This window comes from Pseudonaja textilis, chromosome 8 (assembly GCF_049901715.1).
Source record: "Pseudonaja textilis isolate UNSWEBS1 chromosome 8, rPseTex1.2, whole genome shotgun sequence".
Taxonomy (NCBI): domain Eukaryota; kingdom Metazoa; phylum Chordata; class Lepidosauria; order Squamata; family Elapidae; genus Pseudonaja; species Pseudonaja textilis.
In genome coordinates, this window is record NC_141997.1 from 14,483,427 (window position 1) to 14,505,029 (window position 21,603).

Below are 21,603 nucleotides of genomic sequence, written 5' to 3' on the forward strand. Positions count from 1 at the left end.
TCCATCCACGTGAACGGGCAGGAGCTACCGCGCGCCTCCACCTTCAAGTACCTGGGAACTACTCTTGGGGAAGAAGGCCTACTACAAACTGAGGTGGCAGCCAGGATCAATGCAGCGTGGGGCAAATGGAAGTCCGTCACGGGCGTCCTTTGTGACAAGAAGATGCCGATCGCCTGAAGGCGAAAATCTATAACTCTGTGGTGCGCCCGTGGCCATATACGGTGCAGAGTGCTGGCCGGCGACCAAAGAAGTCGAAAGCAGACTCCAGATAATGGAGATGCGAATGCTCCGATGGTCGGTAGGCCTCACCCTACTCGATCGCGTCAGGAGCGAAGAAGTGCGTAGAGCGGTTCAACGTCGTGCCCATCCCCCACGGTCATGAGGCAGTCCCGGCTACGATGGTTCGGCCATGTGAGCCGCGCCAAGGAAGAATCCATCATCAAATCTGTAATGAAGGTGACTGTCGGAGGAGCGAGACCGCGTGGTAGACCTAAACAACGCTGGATGGACACGATCAAGGCCGATCTAGAGATCGCGAAGGCAGACCCGACACGCGTGGCAGACAGAGAGGTGTGGAAGCAGTACTCAAGGACATTAGCGGACCTCGCCCGAGCGCGAGACAAACGCTGAAGAAAAAGAAGAAGAAGAAGAAGACAATTTACATTCTACTCAAATAGACATTTATTATGGTCAAGAATAGACATGATTTGGATGTCAACAAATTTAATGCCTAATACTCAAGAAGCAAATACAAACATTTGGGCTGACCACCATCCAATAAGGATTAAATGAAAAGGACAGAAGAAAAGATCAAGATGGACTTTGAATAATTCAATTTTGAAAGAAAAAGAATTTATTAAACATCTGAAAAAAGAGCTGGCTTTCTTCCTTAAAGAAAACAAACCAGGAGAAATGTATGGGACACCATGAAAGCGTATACCAGAGGATAGTTATAACCTATACAAGAAGAAAGAATACTAAAAAGAGACAAACACAACAATCTTTAGAACAAGAGTATAAAAAACTGGAGAAGGATTTACAAAAATATCCATAACATAAAGATACCAAAAACCAAATGGATATAATCAAACACAAAATTGGACTAATGGAAATTAAAAAAGAGTTAAGTGATATACTTGCTGTTGAAAATGGAGCTTCCTCTCAATAAATCCTCAATATAATATTAGTACCTCCTTATATATTTGCTTTGTATAAATAATGAAATCAATTCTTCCTTTTGATTTGTTTAAAAAAGACTTGTAAAATATTTTTACATAATTTATTATTAGAAAAGTTATACTCTGCTGCCAGGGATTTGTGTTTGGCAGACAGAAATTTATTTTGGTCATTGACCAATGAAATTACATTCAATAAAAATATTGCCTAACAAGAATTAATTAATCAATTAATACAAAATGAAGCAAAATTTGGGTCATCATGTTATAGAATAAGTGATCAATTTAAACACACAAATGCTCGTGCTAACAGTCCTATAAGACTATAAGACCCGGCTCAAATTATTATGATAGCATTGGAGATGAGTAGATGTTTTCCATAACTACACAATTCTTGATTTGGAACCCTTCCAGTCACATATGCTAACTGAATAACTTTCAGCAAGATTTGACTCCTCATATTTTTGATCTATATCAGGTTTACAGATAAGATTAAAAAATATTTTAAAAGCCAGTCTGGTTTGGCTGTTTGCTGTTTGCATTTTTCAGTATATTAGTCACATAAATTATTCCAAGAATCTCCCATCCCACAGATATCTAAACAGGAATAAATATACCTGATAACATTAGCATATTGAGTGATAACTTCTCTGGATTGCTAGTTATCAGCTTATTTGAAATCAATAAGCAGTTAAAAACTCCCATTTTATAGGTACACACAGAAAACATACAAGTCTCAGTTAAGAGAAATAATTGTTTTCTCACAAATATGCTCAATATATGTCTCATTTTATTAATGTGCTATTATAACATACAAGAATTAATGGAAAGATGTGCTATTAAACTATTTTAGATCTAAAAAAAATGCACACATGGAAAGGCACATATTAAATAATAATTTTTAAAAGTAAAAATATATGAGGAAGAAGGAAAATAGAAAAATGTAAGTTTGGGAATATTGCATATAAATATATGCTTATTAGGTAGAGATTCTTTCCAAATATATGGTTTAAATAATATATGGTACTTATTTAAAAAAATATACTCAGAAAAGTTGACAAAACTAATGCAGGTCTGATATATTGTATTAAATGTCTAAAATACCCTTTAAAATTATGAATGAAGACAAATATTTTTGTGCCAGAATAATGTTTCAGGATCCAATCTGGGTCAGTCTCCGGGACCAAAGGCTTAGTCTTCTGAGCATTCAGACTCTTGCTGGATCCTATCCTCAGGGTACTTCTCTCTCATAAGAATATGTTTGGTGGACAGAAAAGTTCCCTGAAGATGGACTGCAGCATGAATCCAAAAGCTCGAAAGACTATACTTCTGGTCCTGGTGATTTACCCAGATTGAATCCTGCAGCATTTAAAGTTGTCCAGGAATACCCGGAGGAATGTTTTGTCCGTGGGATTGCAATGGGTTGTATTAGGAATATGAGTCACCTAACAGCTATTTGAGTTGGAAATATATAAACCAGGATAAACATTTTAATACTGTATCTTTAAGAGAATCATAGAAGTGTAATTGGGTGTGGTTTCTCAAATGGCCATAAGATGGAGCCAGAAACCTGGGTTGTCTTAGTCTCAGAAGAGAGTGTGAGTCTCTGTTTTCCTTCTGTTGGAGAGTATTGCCGTTCCTTCTAATTGACTGATATTCATGGATTTGATGTAAATCTGATACTGAACTGTTTTTGACACTGGACACTGTTATTGGATTATCCCTGGACTAAAAACTGATCTTACCTGTGAATGACTTTGGACTGTGTTTGAACTTTGCTTAAACCTTTATCGACAGTAAAAACCTACATTTACTGTACTGTGTATCTGTGTGCTGTGTGTGTATTATTCAAACACTACTCTCAATACGTCTCCCTGTATGCGCTCATTCTCCTAACAGAGAATTACTTCAACAGGTCGGACACAACTTTGCAACTAACAACAACAATACAATTTCAGTTGCATGTAATAATATAGATTCAATGGAAAAAAAGAGAATTTTGAGCATATTTTGGTGTGCAGGTGGCATCTGTGTTTTCCTGGGAGCACATTTCAGCACCCATATGATCCCTTCTCTTTGGTACATCATTCCTCTGATCTTACATTGACCATGAAGACTTTCAAAGTCTTTCAAAGAAGACTTTGAAACCTTGGCTCTTCATCCAGATTTTGGGTTTAATGAGTATGGGTCCTCTGTATTTTTTTCTCAGCTAGAATGGTTGCTTTTTCCAGACATTAGAGATTTTTTATTTCTATCATCTGTACTTGGTTGACATTTTTTGCATGCCACCAGGAGTCATCATAGTGACGTTATATATTCAATAAGATAAAAATAAATCCAAAGGATAGAGGAGAAATGTTTCTATACTGTTGACCCACAAATGTTCCAATATTTTTATTGTCCAAGTTCTTCACAGAACTAGATATGAAATGGCTAATTATATTTGAATGAAAGCTGCTGTATTTTTGTATAAAGTATACTCTGTCTCTGTTATATTGTTGATAATGTCAGGGAAAGAGATTATTTAATTCTTGCTGTGGATGTGATGTCATTTTGGTATATTATAGGAAAGAACAACAATGCATCCAGGGGGATTTTAGAAGCTGCTTTTGAAAGAGTTTACAATACTCTACTTGCTGTATTGCTATGGGACATTGTAGCTATTATAAACTTTTATAAGCTATTATAAGCTATTAGATATTATAAGGTATTTTGTAGAATTACAAGCTGTTATATTAGGTGTGGGTGTTTCACTGGAGGTTTTTAAGAAGAGAATGGATTATCATGTGTGTGCAGTGATATCTCTTCCTTGAGTAGGGTGTTGGCCTAGAAGCTCTCTAAGGTCCCAACTCTGTTACTTTGTTATAGCAGTCCCACCAGAACGTGAGACAGTCTGAGCTTCTCACCCTGAAGCTAGGTGAAATTTTTAACAGTTCATAAATGCAACAGATTAGAAAATTAAAGGAAGCAATATTTCCTTAAAGAATACATTTTACCACATATCATTGGTTTCTGGGTCAGGTTTCTTTATCTTGCTGTTTGTAGGCATTCTATTTAAACCTTTTAAAGAATGTGTTCTTATCTAAGGCATCTTGAGTCTCTAAGGCATATTGAGTCATCCCCAAAAGACTAAACTGACTTGAATTTGCATGTTGCAAGGTGAAAAAGAATTTGGTATTGATTTATTTTGGCAAACAGCTGATGTATATAAATAGAATTTATAATAGGTATAGACATTTGTTTTCTGGAGTGGTTACTGAGTAAATTCATAAACATTAATACTGCACAAGTCCGTGACAGATTCATATTGCTGTTTTGTTCACACCCCTTTCTCTTACAATGCTGAAATAAGATTGACTATTCTCCTGCCGTGCACTTTTAAAAATATCTTAAACTCATCCAAGAAGGCACTAGTATTAAATCTAAAACTGGATTAATGCAAACGGTAAAGAGAAATGACAGGCTGTAGAAGCTATCTTAGCTTCTTCTCTTAGAATACATGAATCTATTAGTTAGTGGCATTAGGTCAGCAAACTCTGCACCTTGTTTGGCATATTTGTTTCAAGATATAAAAAAATCCAAACAAAATGTAATCGCCTGCAATCAAGAATATTTTAAAAGTTATTCAGTTTTAGTACAGAAATTTTCAGTGGTAAGAGTGGATGGAAAAGTCCTAGAATATCTATCAAGTGGGACAACTCGCCACAGCCAATTCACCACTGGCCAACTTGACATGGGACAAGAGTTGCACTAATATTTAACAAATAGTGGAATAGAATCATTAAAAGAAAGGATGCCAAAGGCAGGCAAAAGGAAAATATTTTAAAAATTATTTTAAATAATTAAATTGTTGAATTGTTTCACAGCAAGTTGTCCCAAAGTGAATTGGCCATGGTAGCCTGACCATGGCAAGTTGGCTATGGTGAATTGGCTGTGGTTAATTGTTCCATTCCGCTATTAATTATCTGTGTAGAAGTGTTCAAATGAATGATTGTACAATGTTTATTTTCCTGACCTGTTTCTGCTATGTGTTATACTGTAAATGGATGAAAAAAAAATAATGAAATGAACAATTCATGAATACACACACACATACATTTGACTAATAAAATTGTATTATACACATACGATAGTGTTTCCTTTATTTCTCTTCAAAGTAGGAAATGTTACACAGGCAGGTAGAAAAGAACCAACAATTTCCTAGCCTTCCTTGATGTCTATTCCATATAATGTCTTATGATATGATCCTCCCCCAGTACCTCTATAGCAGTGGTGGCTAACCATTTCAGCACCGAATGCCAAAATGGGAGTGGGCATGCATGTGCCATAAACTGGAAGAACAGCTCCATGAAACGTGCATGCAGGAGTGCCAGAAACCAGAAGCTTAGCTTCCTGGCACGTGCATGCACACCGGCCACCTGGTCTTCTAGTTTCTAATGCACATGTGTGCATGAAGCCCAGCTGGCTAATGCATGCATGCATTCTGGGGAGCTGCTCTTCTGGTTTCTGGTGCTCCTGCACATGTGAAGACCAGCTAGCCAGCATGCATGCATGCACTGGAACCTGTAAGAGCAACAGGCAATGTTTGGCGTACCCAGAGAGATGGCTCTGTGTGCCACTTCCAGCATGCATGGTATAGGTTCGCCATCACGGTTCTAGAGGATCAAGTTGCCTCAACATAATTCTTTCATACTGGTTTCTCAATTTTGTTTTGAATTCACATTCTGTAGAGATTCTCAGTCATCCAGGTCATGGTTGTCCCAAAGCTGCTTTTTCAGGAGGCAACTGGACTTTGTTTTTTCTTTTAAGATGTTTCACTTCTCAACCAAGAAGCTTCTTCAGCTCTGACACGATAGTGGGGAATGGAAGGATTTGTGGTCATTTTCCTCCTTTTAGAGCAGGGGTGTCAAACTCAAGGCCCACAGGTTGCATCCACATAAAAATTTAGTTATTTTTATCCGGCCTTTAATATTTTTTATAAGTAAGTCAAGGCAGTGACTGTATCTAATATTCTTTCTTCCTTGTCAACCTTATTTGGTAAACTAGAACAGGAAATCAACTCCATAAGAAGACTAAAAATATTTTTATTGAGATTGACTGTAAGAATATTACAATCATTGCAAGTTTGTTGTGCTGAATCTCCTCCTTTTTCCTATAATCCAGTGAATGTGGGAGGCATCTACATGAGTCACTTTTTAATATTATCTCACTATTCTGAATTTTTAAAAAAACGCTTCAGTCCCTCTTGCCTAGGTAACATTTTTTTGCATATTTCTATCAAGGCATTTTTCTTTCTCCATGTTTTATCTAATTTCCATCCTGAAAAATCAAATCAAGCAAAAGGATTTGTAATCACTGTAGATCACTGAAAATGTTTCTCTGTGAGTGTGATAGTATACAGGTTTAGAAAAAGTGACACATTGTGCTAAATATTAGTATTGCATTTAGATTGAATACATTGGGGTGCGCGTGCGTGTGTGTGTGTGTGCACGCGCACGCTCACATGCAGAAACACACACAGAGAGACATTTTTGAGAAACACCAGTTTTGGTTCCAGAACTCAAGACAGAGGTCATCAGTTTGTTCATTTCCTATACATAGCATCACCTGTTTTCATTTTTGTAATCCATTCTGCAATGTGGCAGTGATGCATTACTGTTTTGGTGAAAAGACATTACATGATAACATTTCATATATCAAATAACTTTGCTAAACTTCTGACCTCATTTTCATATTAATGTTATTTCCAGTTTAGTTCCATTACTGAGATTACCAAACTGGGATATTTGATTTAATAATTAGCATCAGTAAGGTATGGTGATTATTAGACTATATAGCCATTTCTTAAAATTCATGTTTGTAGCAAAAAAAAAAAAAAGGTTTTATTTTCTCCATAAAATACTTACAGGTATTTTGTTTCACTATATTAACCTCTATGATTGTTAGACATTTTTATTTTTAGCAGTTCATAACTTTCTCTTCAATAAGGAAGGGAAGTTATTTATTGAGTGGCTATTGAGTGGCTGCACTTTTTGTGAGCAGGTAAATGGGGTCCGATTATGTACATGGATACCATTGAGTTTTTATGGGGAACTTTTGCATAATTTTTTATTGAAGCAAGAGGGAAAAGGGAAAAAACTAAATGAAACAAAAACAATGTATATATAAGTACGCATGTGATATTGAGGCCATATTTTATGCAGAAACCTGTTTTTCTTAGAGGATGGTACATTGATTTGCCGTTATTTTGATTAAATTATTTTATTCTATTTAATAATTACATTTATTTTTTCCTCAAAAGAATGGCCAAGTGAAATGTGGTAGTATAATGATGAGGACTTAGAGGGGGATATCAAAGAGCAAGTAAAGTCTAGTAGTATTGCTCCATGCTTAGCTCGTGAAAATGTTTGTTTGAGTCTCCTCAATTAATTAAGATATAATTTAGGACAGTTCTATTCTGGCCACATCTACATCCTTATGTTTCCAGATTCATCTGAAGCAAAATCTATGAGATCTCAGTACTTCCAAAGTTTCTTGTATGTATTTCTTCTCTTTTCCTACAACTTTTTTTTTAAATAAGGAGCATTCTAGAATTGGGAAGTGGAGACAGCTGGTAGGGTTTGTAACCTTCTATTTGATAGCTATAGAAATAACTAGAAATAAATTGCAGTAAAAACATTAAAAATCTCAATTATTATTCTTAGAAATAGAGACTTCTATGAATGTGGGGTTCTTGGTGCTCTCTGAGCTTGGTGATTTTCTTGCATACATTTCATTACCCACTTAGATAACATCATCAGTGCATTATGATGTTACCTAGTTTTGGTAATGAAGCATCTGCAAAAAACCCACTAAGGATCCTAGATTTTAACCATGAGCTACAAATATTTTATATTGGCTTCGATGAAGAATGGTTAAGAATCAGCACAAAATGTATCTGTACATTGTTGTCTCTCCAACAGATTGCTTCTGCTGGCATCAGTTTGCCAAATCCTCACAAGCTAAGAGAAACCCTGTGTTAATCATTAATCTTCAATTTTTTATGAAGTTTAGAAATAAGATTGCAAAATGCACAGTGAACCAAACTCATAGTAATTCAAACATTTGTATTCCCAGTGAGTCCTACTGTACCTTCATCCTGTTTATTATTCAGTGTCCTGTGGGGTGGGGAGAAGGGGCTACCTTTCTTAAACTGTTGGTCTAATTTTCTACTCACTGGAATTTATTGAAATATTAACTGCAACAATTTTTAGTGAAATCTTTTATTTTATTTGGCTATAGTAGTTAGCAGGAACCTATAAAATATAGAAGCTTTGGCAATGTATCAAATGACTACATGAAGATGACTGCAGCTGAAGAAGCATCTCAGCTTCAACATGAAAGAATCTAAGTAAAGGAATTAGTGAAGGATATGCAAAAGTTTAAATAGCAGTTTGAGGGCAGTTTCTCACTGTAATCTTTTCTGCTTGTCAGTCTCCTGAAATTATTGAAAGCAGTCTCTTCATCTTTGCTTGCTGATTCAGAAACACTGAAGGCAAAGAATAAAGATCACTAACCTAATCAGAGTTGCTAAAAACCATTCAGCAACAAAAATATTCTTATCTTCATTCCACATTTAACGGAAAGGGGAAACAGTGCTTTGCATAAGATCTTCCCCCAGTCCTCCCAACAAAATTTGACATCTGCTTGCATTGCCTGGGCTACTGAAGAACAGATATGAAATGTCAAGCCAGCCAGCATTTTCTCTTTAGAATCTGCTAGGGAAGTCTAAGACCTATGAAGAGGGGTGAAACAAATGTTTTTCAATGGGGAAAATGGTCATTACCAGATTCTTCAATTGTTTTCAGCAAAATAAGCTGAGCTATTACTCTTCATCATAGCTAAACTGGAAACAAAACTTAAAAACTAAGTTTTTAAAGGACATATTGGTATGGTATTATAAGGATATCAAATTGATTCAAGAGAAGCCCAGTCAGTTTGTACAGATGCACCCTAGATTTCCAACAGTTCAAGAAGATTGATGTAATAATCCATCCTAGTAAATCTATAATGGTACATAATAATACTATATGCATACAGGATATTCATGTTTCTTCTGACTGCTTAGGATTCACCACTGATGTTCTAACATTAGAAGCATCTGTTCCAAAGAGCTTTTATAGTCTAGCTTGCTATTTCTATTGGCAGGAGAAAATAGAAGGCAGCAACTGAGCACTATTGCCTTTTTAAATCAGGATTCTCAACAATTCTGGCTTTGCATAATGTTCAGATAAGACCAATTTACTGTGATTTAAATTATTAGCAATGATATGTGGTCTGAGACTAAGGAGAGAAAATGCTGCTTATTTCTCTCTCTCCACTTGGCACTTTTATATAGGATTTAACATAATGGTTCACTAGTACTGTCAATCAGAAAATCTGTTTAATGGTGGGTTCAACTTACCTTATAAGGTTTTGTTCATCTGCTACTGAAACTCAAGATACTGTAGTATTTTTAGTTCTATGTAAGGTTTTCCCAATGCATCAAAACATAGAGACAGATAGAAAAGGTTAAATTTTTAAGTGCAACATTGTTTCTTTTCTCATCCATTGTCATAATGGGGTATAACAATAGAAGTAAAGTTTAAACACTTCAAAGTGCATTTGAAAATGAATGAAATTGCTCTATACTTGTAGATGTATCTTTAGACTTTAAGATTTATTCTGACAATGATTTAAGCAAATAGAGTTCCAAAATCATGATAATCCATTATATTAAACTTAATTAGAACTCTTAATAGATATGACTTACAATAAAGTAACAAAAATGTGTATTGCTGATTATATCATTACAGGATGTAAGATGAAAGCGAAGGAAAATGGAAGATTATAATTGCTTTTCGGTGCTGTCTTAATTGTGTTATAAGAGGCATTGTATCCTTATTGTATATAAATTACAAGATAATTATTTCAATTATTTTCTATAAATAGTTTTTGAATAAAGGTGATCTAAAAATACCTCTGGGCTACACTCAATCTTTTATTTGTTCTAGAAAATCAGTGGTTCATTATATTGTCAGTTGAAAAAAAAACACCCTTGCTTTGAGGTTTATAACTGTATTAAGTGTACAGTCTACCATTTATAATACTCTACTTAAAGCTTCCTGGGAGTGTCTCAGCAATAATGGAACAGTATGTAGTTATAAAGCCAATAGGATTTGTGTGTTGCTCTGGGTCACACACAATATTTCTGTTGGTGCAAAGGTCTCATTGGTTTGCTTGATGAAATTGCTTCAGCTGACTTGTCACTGAATTTAGCTTAAAGCAAAATGTTGAAGTTAATTCTGGAACACTTGTTCAAGCAAAACAAGACTTTTTTTTTAAAGAAAAAGTTGTAAGATTACTTGACTAAAGTGGAAGGAACTGCACAAAGTAAATTGACATTTGATTTCCTGCAGAATAAAATTTATGATATTAGATCCTACCAGGAGAATTTAAGAAATATTGAATGAAGTATTATAGCATTAAATATTGCAGGAAATTCTGGATAATTTTATTTATGTAATTCTTATTATTTATTTATTTAATTTATATTGCCAACTATTCACCCATGGAGACTCATGGTAGCTTACACAATGTAAAACCATATTTAAAACAAAAAATAAAAATAAAAAAACAATAAAAACTAACAAAAAGAATCTAATAAATTAGTAAAGTACAAAAGAACAAAATTTTGGGGAAAAAACCCAACTCCCACCCCCCACCCCGACGACAACAGATCACACTAGCCATTTGATGGGCTCCATCCCGCTCTGGGTTCCCCAGACCCACTGGCAAAACCAGGCCTCAGAGCCTCTCGGAAGAGTGCTAGAATGGAGGTCATTCTAATCTCTGGGGGAATGATATTCCAGAGAGAGGGAGCCACCATGGAGAAAGCCCTTCTTCTGGGTGCCACCAGGTGTATCTCCCTCAGGGGCAGGACCCACAACATTCCCTGCCTCCTTGCTCTAATGGGACAAGTAGATGTGACCAGCAAGAGATGTTCCCTCAGATACCCGGTCCCAAGCCATGAAGGACTTTAAAGGTGACAACCACCACCTTGAATTGCACCCGGAAGCAAATCGGCAACCAATGAAGCTCCTGCAGGAGAGGTGACACATGTGCACACTGTGATATACACAAAAATATGCGGGCCGCTGCATTTTGCACCAACTGGAGCTTCTGGGTGCTCTTCAAGGGGAATTGGCTGTGGTTAATTGTTCCATTTAATTTAAACACTGTGAAGGCAGTGACTCTTAGGTGGCTTACAAAAATAAAAACCCAATATACAAAGAGTAAAAACAATCCTTCTACCAATTTTACTAATGAATAAAAAGAATGCACTGTTAACAATACAGTGATGATGTACCACTCTTATTCCTCTTTCCATCTAATTTCAATATAGAAGTCTTGAAATAATTGCCTGTGTTCTGTAAAAGGGTATGCGAGGTTTTCTTATCATGGTAAATGACAATGTCATTTATTTATTTATATCTTATTTCAGTGTACAAAACCTACCATTTTGTTTAATTAAATTAAAGTTTACTTTACTCAAGATTGATGCACTGACAATTGATTTGAAGCAAACTTTTCTACCTGAGTAGGAATTTGCAGCCCTAAACGACCAAGTATAAAGTTCCAATAATGGAGAATATTTTTAGCTCAGGTTTGAAATATTTATAGCTCAGGTTTGTCAATACCCAAACTAGTTAACATGACCAGTGCTAGTCTCACTAGCACTGATGTTGTTTCTCAGTTAGGGTAATGAAATGTCTGCAAACAAGCAATCTCAGAGAGCACCAAGGAAACCCTCAAAGTATAAAATTTAAAATGCTCCAGAATCTGAATAATGTTGCTGTATTGTGCTTATGGATTTTCATAATTTTGGTAAGCAAGGTTTTGTTTTGTTTTGACAGAATAAGGCAAATTTAATTATTACATAGGCCCTTATTAGTTCAAGATTAGATAAATGTGGTGAACTCTATTCAATATTCAGAAATTTTGGATAGCATTAAATCTAGTACAGATCTTCATTATATTCCTTTTCAATTTACACTTTCAGTTGATTAGGTAAGATGTTAGGGACTTGATTTTTCTAGTATCATTTCTGATTTTTTAGATACTTTGCTATTGTTTTGGTTTGTTTTTCATTCATTCATGTACCTTTTCATATTCTAAGGTGTCTTTCTGATTTTAGATTGCTTTGCAATTTTAAGATATTTTGAAGTAAAGGATTTGTAAACTGCTCTTTTTGGGTGGGAAGAAAGTAAGGAGAAATATTGGATTCAGCATCAACATATTCATCTTCAAACTAAATATTCATTAAGATTCTCCCACCATTAGTTGCCTCAATCATTCTCTTTGGATAAATGACAAATTAAATTTTGTGTGAGTGAAGGGACTCAGAGAAACATCATTCTAGTGAGTTGAATAATAGAGGAAAAGGATATAGGATAGGTTCTCAATTAAATTTTTAGGCTCAAATAGGTTCAATGAGCATCTGGTTATTCTCCCATATATCTTGGGGTGTGTTGATAATTGAGCACCATGTTAGAAGAATTTTTATTTATAGGTTTCCCTTTGGACTGGTTATTAATTCTTTTTCTTTTATATATTCTTTTTTTATTTGTAAGTTAGCAAAAGTTGTTGGGAATTGGGCAATCACTGAATTGAAGTAATAAATGAATAATATGACTGAAAAGTTTTCATGCAGAGGTCATCTGAATAAGTTTCTGCTGCTATAATCGGTAGGGGAGAAAAAACCCCGAATAAGACAAGTATATGGAAAAGTTGTAACACCCCGAGTTAGGGTTGCAATCCAGTTTGGGAAAGCATCAGAATCAAGGTCACCTGAAAACATGGTCAAGAAAATATTAAGACAGTAATATTACCCCTTCTTCTACCTTATGAAAAATAAAATCCATCCAACTTTACTTCATCTAGCTGCTTACTAGGATCTATTGACAGGCAGACTTATGTGACTGAGACATCTTTTAGTTTTGACAGAGTCTGGATAGAAGTCATCTAGAGACTCTTCCTTTTCTGACAATTTTGTTTAGAAGAGCATTCGGATGTACTGAAGTTTCTTTCATTAAAAAAAAACACCAGGCATTTTTCTAATAACTTAATTATTTCACTGTATGAATAAAATAAATTTTACCTAATTTGTTTGAACCATCTGGAATTGATATATAGACCTGAGGAATGCTCAAACTCAACAGTAGTATGATTTATTATGATGATTATTATAAACTTTTATTCATTAAACATGAAACTCAGTCAGCTGAACATTTAAAAATGTATCACAAATATTATTGACTGGCTCTGATGGTTGCTACGGGTTGCTACAAGCATCCCAGGTATCAACCAAGTATCTTCTTAAAATGTATGTTATTCTGAGTAGTGCAGTCTTTTGCAGCTCTGCTGGAGCTACAGCAGGAAGCTGCAACTTCTTAAGGTAAGTTGCAAATTCTTGGACATGGTATCAAATGCCCCAATGACAATGGGTATCACTGTTACATGTTTAATTCATAATCATGTAGTTTCGATGGCCAGGGCACGACATTTTGTGATTTTTTTTCCAGTTCTTTTTCTTCAACTCTGGCATCTCCTGGTACAGCGATATCAATAAATTGTACTTTTTGGTTATTTATTATTATTATACTTTATTCATTAAATATGAAACTTGGTCAACTGAACATTTAAATATATTATTATTATACACAAAAATGACAGTGTACACAGCAAACGAGATAACTATGCTGGGTTTCATATCACAAATCACTAGTTGAACACTTTGCGGGAGTTTAGGACTGAGTGATGTATTGGCAGATTATGTGAGCAGATCCCAGTAAGGTGGCCTTCTGCAGCTGACCAATGGTGATCTCATCAGCGCCAACTGTTTTTAAGTGCTTGCCGAGGTCTTTAGGCACAACACCCAGCGTGCCGAGTACCACTGGAACCATCTGCATTGGTTTATGCCAGAATCTCTGCATAAACTTGAGTTCGATTCTCAAGTCCTGGTACCTGGTGATTTTTTCAAGTAGTTTCTTGTCAATTCTGCTGTCACCAGGTATGGCAATGTCAATGATCCACACTTTTTTCTTCTCCACAATCGTGATATCCAGGGTATTGTGTTCCAAAACTTTGTCAGTCTGTATTTGGAAGTCCCACAATAGTTTTGCATGCTCGTTTTTGACCACTTTTTCAGGCTTATGTTCCCACCAGTTCTTTGGTACAGGCAGATGGTAGTTGTGACATAAATTCCAGTGGACCATCTGAGTGACTGTGTTATGACATTGTTTGTAGTCAATCTGAGTGATTGTCTTGCAACAGCTTAGTATGTGATTGATGGTGTCATCCATTTCTTTGCAGAGTCTGGGTGCTGCCTTGATGTGGCGGGGGGGTTAACTGCTCCAATGAAGCTGAGATCTGTGCTGGCAGTAGTGTAACCTACCAGCAGGTCCAACCATGTCAGAGAAGTCTCGGCCAAGGAGCAGAACTGAGTGCACCCAACAACCCATGCAATGAATCATGGTGAAACACAACCGAACAAAGCCTATACTTGTTCATCACCCGGGTTAACAAGGACCGCGTCGGGTGTTGGGGAACCTGGGCATCCATCAACAAGTGGGCTAGAGGCCACAGGTCCCATAGCTGAGCAACCAGGGCATGGGCCTGCAGGGCTATTGGAAGCTGAACAACCTCAGAAGCAGCAGAAATATACCATGTCAGAGAACCGCACTGTAACGAAATGCTACTATAAAGCAGAACCAGAAAAACGAAGCTACCAAAAAAGGATGTACAAATAATAATAATAATAATAATAATAATAATAATAATAATTATTATTATTATTATTATTATTATTATTATTATTGTTTTTGTTTTTGTTGTTGTTGTTGTTGTTGTTAAAATATTTAGTGAGATTCTTGAGGCTGGTTGATAGCTCAACAACTTGAGTCATAACCAAGGACCTAGGAACTGGGTAGTGTTGGATTATATAAGCTGTTCCAAGGAGGGTGGTTTTTTTGTAGAATAATGGTATTCAAGTCTGATAAATTCAGTATTTCCAAATAGCGAGGTAGGGCTCCAAGGGCTCCAATTACAATTGGGATAACACACAATTTCTTTTTCCAAAGTTGCTCAACTTCAATTTGTAAGTCCTGATACTTTGTGACTTTTTTTCTTGCAGTTATTATTATTGTTTTGTTGTTGTTGTTAAAAAGTGTCAAATTACATAGAAAGTGAAACATCAAGCAAACTATTGTTTTCACAATAGTAGATGCCCAGCAACGAGTTTGATATCAGATCTATTACTCCAACAAGTGATAGATATAAATAATTAATTCAATTTTATGGCTTCTAGTGGGTGAAAGAGAAAGGTACAATAATTTGAACCATGGTCTCAGTAAAAATCCAACTTGCATGTGCAGTCACTAAACAGTCAATAAACAGCAGTCACTGACTTCATTAACTTTTCTGCATGAAATCTTCATAACATAGCTTCAGTGTCCTTCAGAGTTTATTTCTTCAGTTCCTTTCCAAGCTAGTTGAAACAAATCTGGAAATTCTTTTGTACATTAGATGTTCTAGTTTGACTGTGAAGAACCTTCAACCCTGCTACTCCAGATTATGCCAGAGAAGCTGTTGTGTGTATAGGATTTATTTTGTTTTCTTTCTTAAAGATAGTAGTCACCTTTCACAGTGACAGTTCTTCCCCTTTTTGTCAGTAAGCATATTGGCTCACTAGGTAAATACATAAAACACCCACAGAGTGTGATCACTGTTCTTTCTGGATTTATTATCTGGGAAAAAATTGTAACAATGTACTCTGCAGGATTCATTACCAGAGGCTTATTTCAAAACTTGTTTTTCCAACTGCCTGATATGATTGACCAAAGTACATCAGAGTTTTTCATCAGTTTCTTTTTTGATAATTTGTTCTGTTTTCCTTTTTCCAATCTCTTATATACCAATTTCTTGATACTCCCGATCAAGGCAAATCAACACCTGTCATGCTATAATAATTTTCGTGTTTATTACGGTCAATGATCCATCAATTTAACAAAAAAATACAGGACACTAGTCAATAAAATAAGTGAAAGAGGTGTAACGAAAATACCTAAAATATATCGTATGGCCAACAGGAAGAACCCTAACCCTAAAATCAAGTGAAATTATTATTAGTTGTCATAAAAACACAATAAATAAAATTTTGCTTACCATAAAGGATATATAAAACTGTAAGAAAAATGAATACATTTATTTTTTAATATTACAGAGGGAACAATATAGGAAAGCTAATATTTGAGAAAGAGGTTATGGATTCCGTAGGTTTATTATGATGCAGCAGTCTGACAGACATATATCTCATCTTTCTATATAGTAAACACTTTAAAACAGGAAGGTTTAGGGTATCTCATAAGTCCCTTAAAAAGTTACCTGTATATATATATAAGTGAACTACCACTTACTCTTCATCACAAAATCTCCATAAAGCCTACAAACTTGATATCTGGCACATATGTTCGTCTTGGCTTCTAGGTGTTCACAAAGAAAGGATTTTTCAAAATGACAATAAGAGCATTAATATTTCATATATTATTATTAACACACCGATGCTAAGGAATTCATCTCCTCCTCCCCACCTGAAAAGAAATCTCTTCCAAATGCAAACCATAAGCAGAGGAGAGGAGTTCCAGTTTCAGTTTTAGTTTCACAGTGCCAAGCAGCTTTAGTACAGAACAGTTGAGCTAAGCCAGCCCATGCTCCTTGTTGTCTTCTTTTTGCTCAAACAGCAAATACCCTTTCAGTTTCCAAACAGCCCTAAACTCTCTCACACACTGACAGGATGCTAGCCAGATGAATACTGATGGATGCTGGTAGGTAGAGACAGAATCCCCCACTATTTTCTTCCCCCAAAACTAAGCCCAACTACATAGTTTCATACCAAAGTACAGGTATCAAGCTCGTAGTATAATCAAACTTAATTCACAATCTCAGTTCCCTGAAAGCTACTGAAGAAGAGATGTTTCTGATAGTGTGTCTTGTAATATCTATCCTCAATAACAGCTATTAATAACATTTGGTTAAGGGATTCTCATCCATGAAACAGTTATCTTGGATGAGAAGAGAAACATCTTCAACAAAAACAAAGAAAGTCCAGCTGCCTTTTGAAACGCACCTTTAGGACAACCATTACCTGGATGACAGAAAATCTCCATAGTTATAATTCATTAATATTATTTTCTAAAATGTGCTATCTCTTTTACAGAAGAATTTTAAGTGGCAAAATGGTATGTAGACATTGATTACAAGACACCAATGTTAGCAAAATTGATTCAGGCTGGGTATTGCATAAATAATGGGTTTATTGTGCCTATTAAAATAAATACATTCTACCAACCTGGTTTCTGGTATTAATAATATGCCATCATATTTCACTTCCAATAGCATTCTGGGAAAGATGAAGTTTGAAACCTATGATATAGGATAAGAATCAATCTGAATAAACAGTGTGGTTTCCTTTGATTCAATCCTCATTTAGGGTAAGAAATCTCATTGGATAGAGCCATATTAAGATGAGATGAATTAGCTTAGGTCAGACTTTCCTCTTTAGAATGAAATTGCTCATTGTTAGAGATGGGCTAGGTGGAGGACTTCCTCACCTATGATGCTTATTTTGGCAAGAAAAATAACTGACAGAAACCACAAGGTCTATCTCTGTATCTCCGACTTTTCAATATAATTGGAGAAGTTCATTCAAATTACAGGGGTAACATGATGTTGAGGTTAGTTCAATATGATCATCAAAATGATAGAAACTAACAGACAATAACCCGAAATGTGTATCACCTAAGATGGGATCTGTAAGAAGGGTAACTGATTGGTGTCCTTAACATTACAGTATCCATACCTATGCAAGTGTGTAGATCAAATACCCAATACCGTTTCATTTAAAATTAAAAATGTTCTAGTTCATCAGTAATTCACTATTGGATTTGGGTAACAATTCAGTGCCCAGCATGAAGCAGAGAATTTGAAAGTAGATCAGACAAAGTTAACTATGAAGAATGTTATGGATGGATAGCAACATGAAGGACCACTCATTCAAAGTTTGCTAGAGAAAAGACTGTAAGCTATAGTAAGGGTTTAACTTGAGTATGAAAGATGGACAAATATTCCTGGTATTTATGTTGTGAGATGGGCCTGAGATCTATTCCACAATCAAAAGGCAGCCATGGCTTTGGACAATCACATGATCTGAATATGTAGTCCATGAAGATACAGGTTTTTTTTTATCTTCATGTTATTTGTTATTGAATGTCCACATATGTGCATATCTGAACAGACAAGTTATTTTAAAATTAATTTAAAATTATTTTTGTACAAAGATGAAAAAAAAGAGGAGAAATAATGATGCAATAGAGTTTATTCATAATGAATATGACTCAATTTTATCTCATTAACAAGTTACAAGAAGAAAATATTAATAGGTGATCAGGCAGAGTTATTTCCTTAAAATAACATTTCTCCTATCAAAAGGTACATTATATAACCCTGATTTGTCCTACTGGAAAATCAGTCTTACAAAATGTATCTGATTCATTTGGTCATTTGGATCTTTATTTTGAATATAGTAAGCAACTGTTGGTTGCTTACAGCTGTTGTACAGGATTCTATTGGCTATAATACCATATCATTCATTTCACATTCTATACATACGATATGATAGTCAATTATTATTTGAGTTGTGAAATATTGTTGTTTATGTTAACCTTGAAACCTTTCTCACTGTTTAATTGAAGGGGAAAAACTAAAGGAAGGAAGAAAGAGAGACAGTGGCTACATATCTTTAGTCATAAATACAAGAACTCAATTTAACATGATGAATATTTTCACATTTCTTTAAATAAGATCCTGTAGCAAGATAGGCTTGAAAATAGCAGAACCAATTCTTTGGTTGATTTTTCTTAGATTTTCTTTTTATTTAAACAATTTACAACTATAATAATTGTTTGCTCCTCTAGCAATGGAACACAGCTCCTCTTATATAATAGAACTGTGTAGTGCCACCTGGTAAGGGTACCTAAAAATTAATGATGTCTCTGAAGAAGAACATTGCCTTGAGAATACCCAGAGGATTTTAAGGATCCTGGTGAGCCGCACAGCCATGTATTCTGCAGAACAAGCATTTCACTCCCATCAAATTCCTCCTATATTGGGATTTTAATTATGGATACAGGAATCCTCAAACATAAATCACTAAAAGTCAGCATTTTTGTTATAGCTCTGTATAAGAAAGATACAAACAATAGTACGCTACCTTCCCCCTCTCTTTAGCAAAATGTTTTGATTTCCCATGGCTACAATTATTTCTATTGTTTGTTTATTATATTTAGATGGACAACATCTCATAAAACATTTTGTCCATAAAAAAATACTTTTCAAAAGCATGCTGCAACTAAAGCATTATTATTATTAAAAGCCTATATCAGTTGTAGCCACATTCCCTTGGGATTTCCTATCTGTTGACCCACCCACATTTTGAAGAACTTCTGGAAGGTTGTGGTGGGGGGGGATAGGAGAAATCTCACTGCAGAGGGGATAAAGTTCCACAAGGCAAGTGCCACAGCAGAAAAAGCCTATCCCCTAGCTGTGTCTCTTGGGTCAGAAAAGGCCTGTTTCTTGGGTTTCACCAGCTATAGCTCCTTGGCAACATACCTGTTCTGCCAGACCTGATGGGACAGCATATGTAATTCTTCAACCCACCCAGCTCCATGCCATGTAGCACTTTAACAGTCCAAAACAGGACCTTTTATTTTTTTAAAAAATGGTCAAGTCACCCACTGCTCTTGTCTAATTTTATGACTCTCCACCATGTTACATCTTTTTGAAATATTCAAACTGATATTTCATACATGTCCTTTCCTTTCCTGATGCCCCTTGACACAGTTGGACAGGCAAACAGCTGCAGGCAATGTCAAAGTTACACTGCTGCAAAATGTCAAAAGTTCTTCCAATAAAGCTTGCCAGCTCAGTGGTATCTATTCAGATGTTTGAAACATTTCCCTTTGGCTGTCTCTTGCTTCTCTTCCAATCACCTTCTCCCTCAAGAGCTCATCACTTGGTATATTGATTTCACAACCTCATATTAGCCAGAACAGACATGGAGTCTAGACTGAGTTGATCCCACAAGCTTCTCCAAACTGCTTTCATATCCTGGAATTCATACAGCAGTCTAACTGTAGGATAGACTTAAACATGTTTTATACATTAGGGGAATAGCAGTCATTTGGTCCACAGATTAAATGGCTTACATTAGTTCAGAGGAAAGAAAAACAGTACCATTGTTATTTCTAATCTTAAGAAAATTATTTCTTTAAATTAAACATTAAATAAGGCAAAATGAGAGTAATATATTGCAATATTAATTGGAGTGATTATTATTTATGAAGTCATAACTTATTATTTATGAATAGCTTTCATAGATTCTTGACTTGTGTTTTTTTATACTCTCACCTCTACAGTAATTTTTTCATATATTTGTGTGATATAACCATACCTTTAGATGAAGTTCAAACATGCTATGTAGTTCTGGAGGAGGGTACCATTCTTTCATCTATGACCTTCACCAATAAGAATAACAGATTGCAACATTTCCTGCATCCTTTTTAAGTAAATGCATGTATAATTTCCTTGTTCTAGTCTCCTTCATGAGCTTTAGTTTTGTTGTTTTGATTTTCACAGAGGCATTTCGAATTCTGTTTCATTTTAATTATAAATATAATTATTTATTCCTAAATCAATGTTTTATTTCCTTTAAAAGTAAGGAGATATAACAATTTTGTTGCATTTTTCTTTGTTGCAGTACCTTTGAGTATTTTCTTCAAAATTCTACTCGGCCATAAAACAAAATGACAACTGGTTTACTTATAGTTATTAATATATTATTACAAATTTAGCAGAAATTGATTTTATTGTTTAAATTTATAATTAAAATCCACATTAATCAGCTACATTGAAGTGATATAGAAGTCTTTGCAAATGAATATGATTTTAATTTCAAGATGCTATTCCGCAGTGAAAAAGTATTGTATAAGAAAAGTTTAGATTAAGATAAAGTTTGTGCAAAAATACATAAATTAAAGTAATTTAAACATTTACATTTTATTTTCAAAAATGCACACAATAAATAAAAAAGCAAACAAAAATATAAATTTGCACATACATTTGGAGAAATGCATGTACAAATCAGACTGATTAGGAATGTGACAAATGTGACTGAAAATATTAGAATGTCAGATTAGTATGTAATAAATATCTGGAATCTAATCCAACATGATTAACAAAGAAAATGAGAAAAATGATTTATTCTTCATTTACCTAGAATTTCTGCCTTTTATTT

At 35.0% G+C, this 21,603-nt stretch overlaps 1 protein-coding gene across 1 annotated transcript; it reads right to left on the reverse strand.

The window, feature by feature from the left end:
- Nucleotides 1–13,999: 13,999 nt before the first annotated feature.
- On the reverse strand, nt 14,000–20,817 carry LOC148125124 (uncharacterized). Its single transcript, XM_087938146.1, has 2 exons — nt 20,761–20,817; nt 14,000–14,581 (listed from the first exon to the last, which is right to left on the reverse strand). The coding sequence occupies exons 1-2, from the start codon at nt 20,815–20,817 to the stop codon at nt 14,000–14,002; spliced, it is 639 nt and encodes a 212-aa protein (XP_087794272.1).
- Nucleotides 20,818–21,603: the final 786 nt, after the last annotated feature.

Coding starts and splice junctions, on each gene's coding strand:
- LOC148125124 (XM_087938146.1), bottom strand. CDS start 20,817: ATGAAAGAATGGTACCCTCCTCCAGAACTACATAGCATGTTTGAACTT. Junction 14,582..20,760: donor TGTTTGAACTTCATCTAAAG/GTATGGTTATAT, acceptor CGCCACATCAAG/GCAGCACCCAGACTCTGCAA.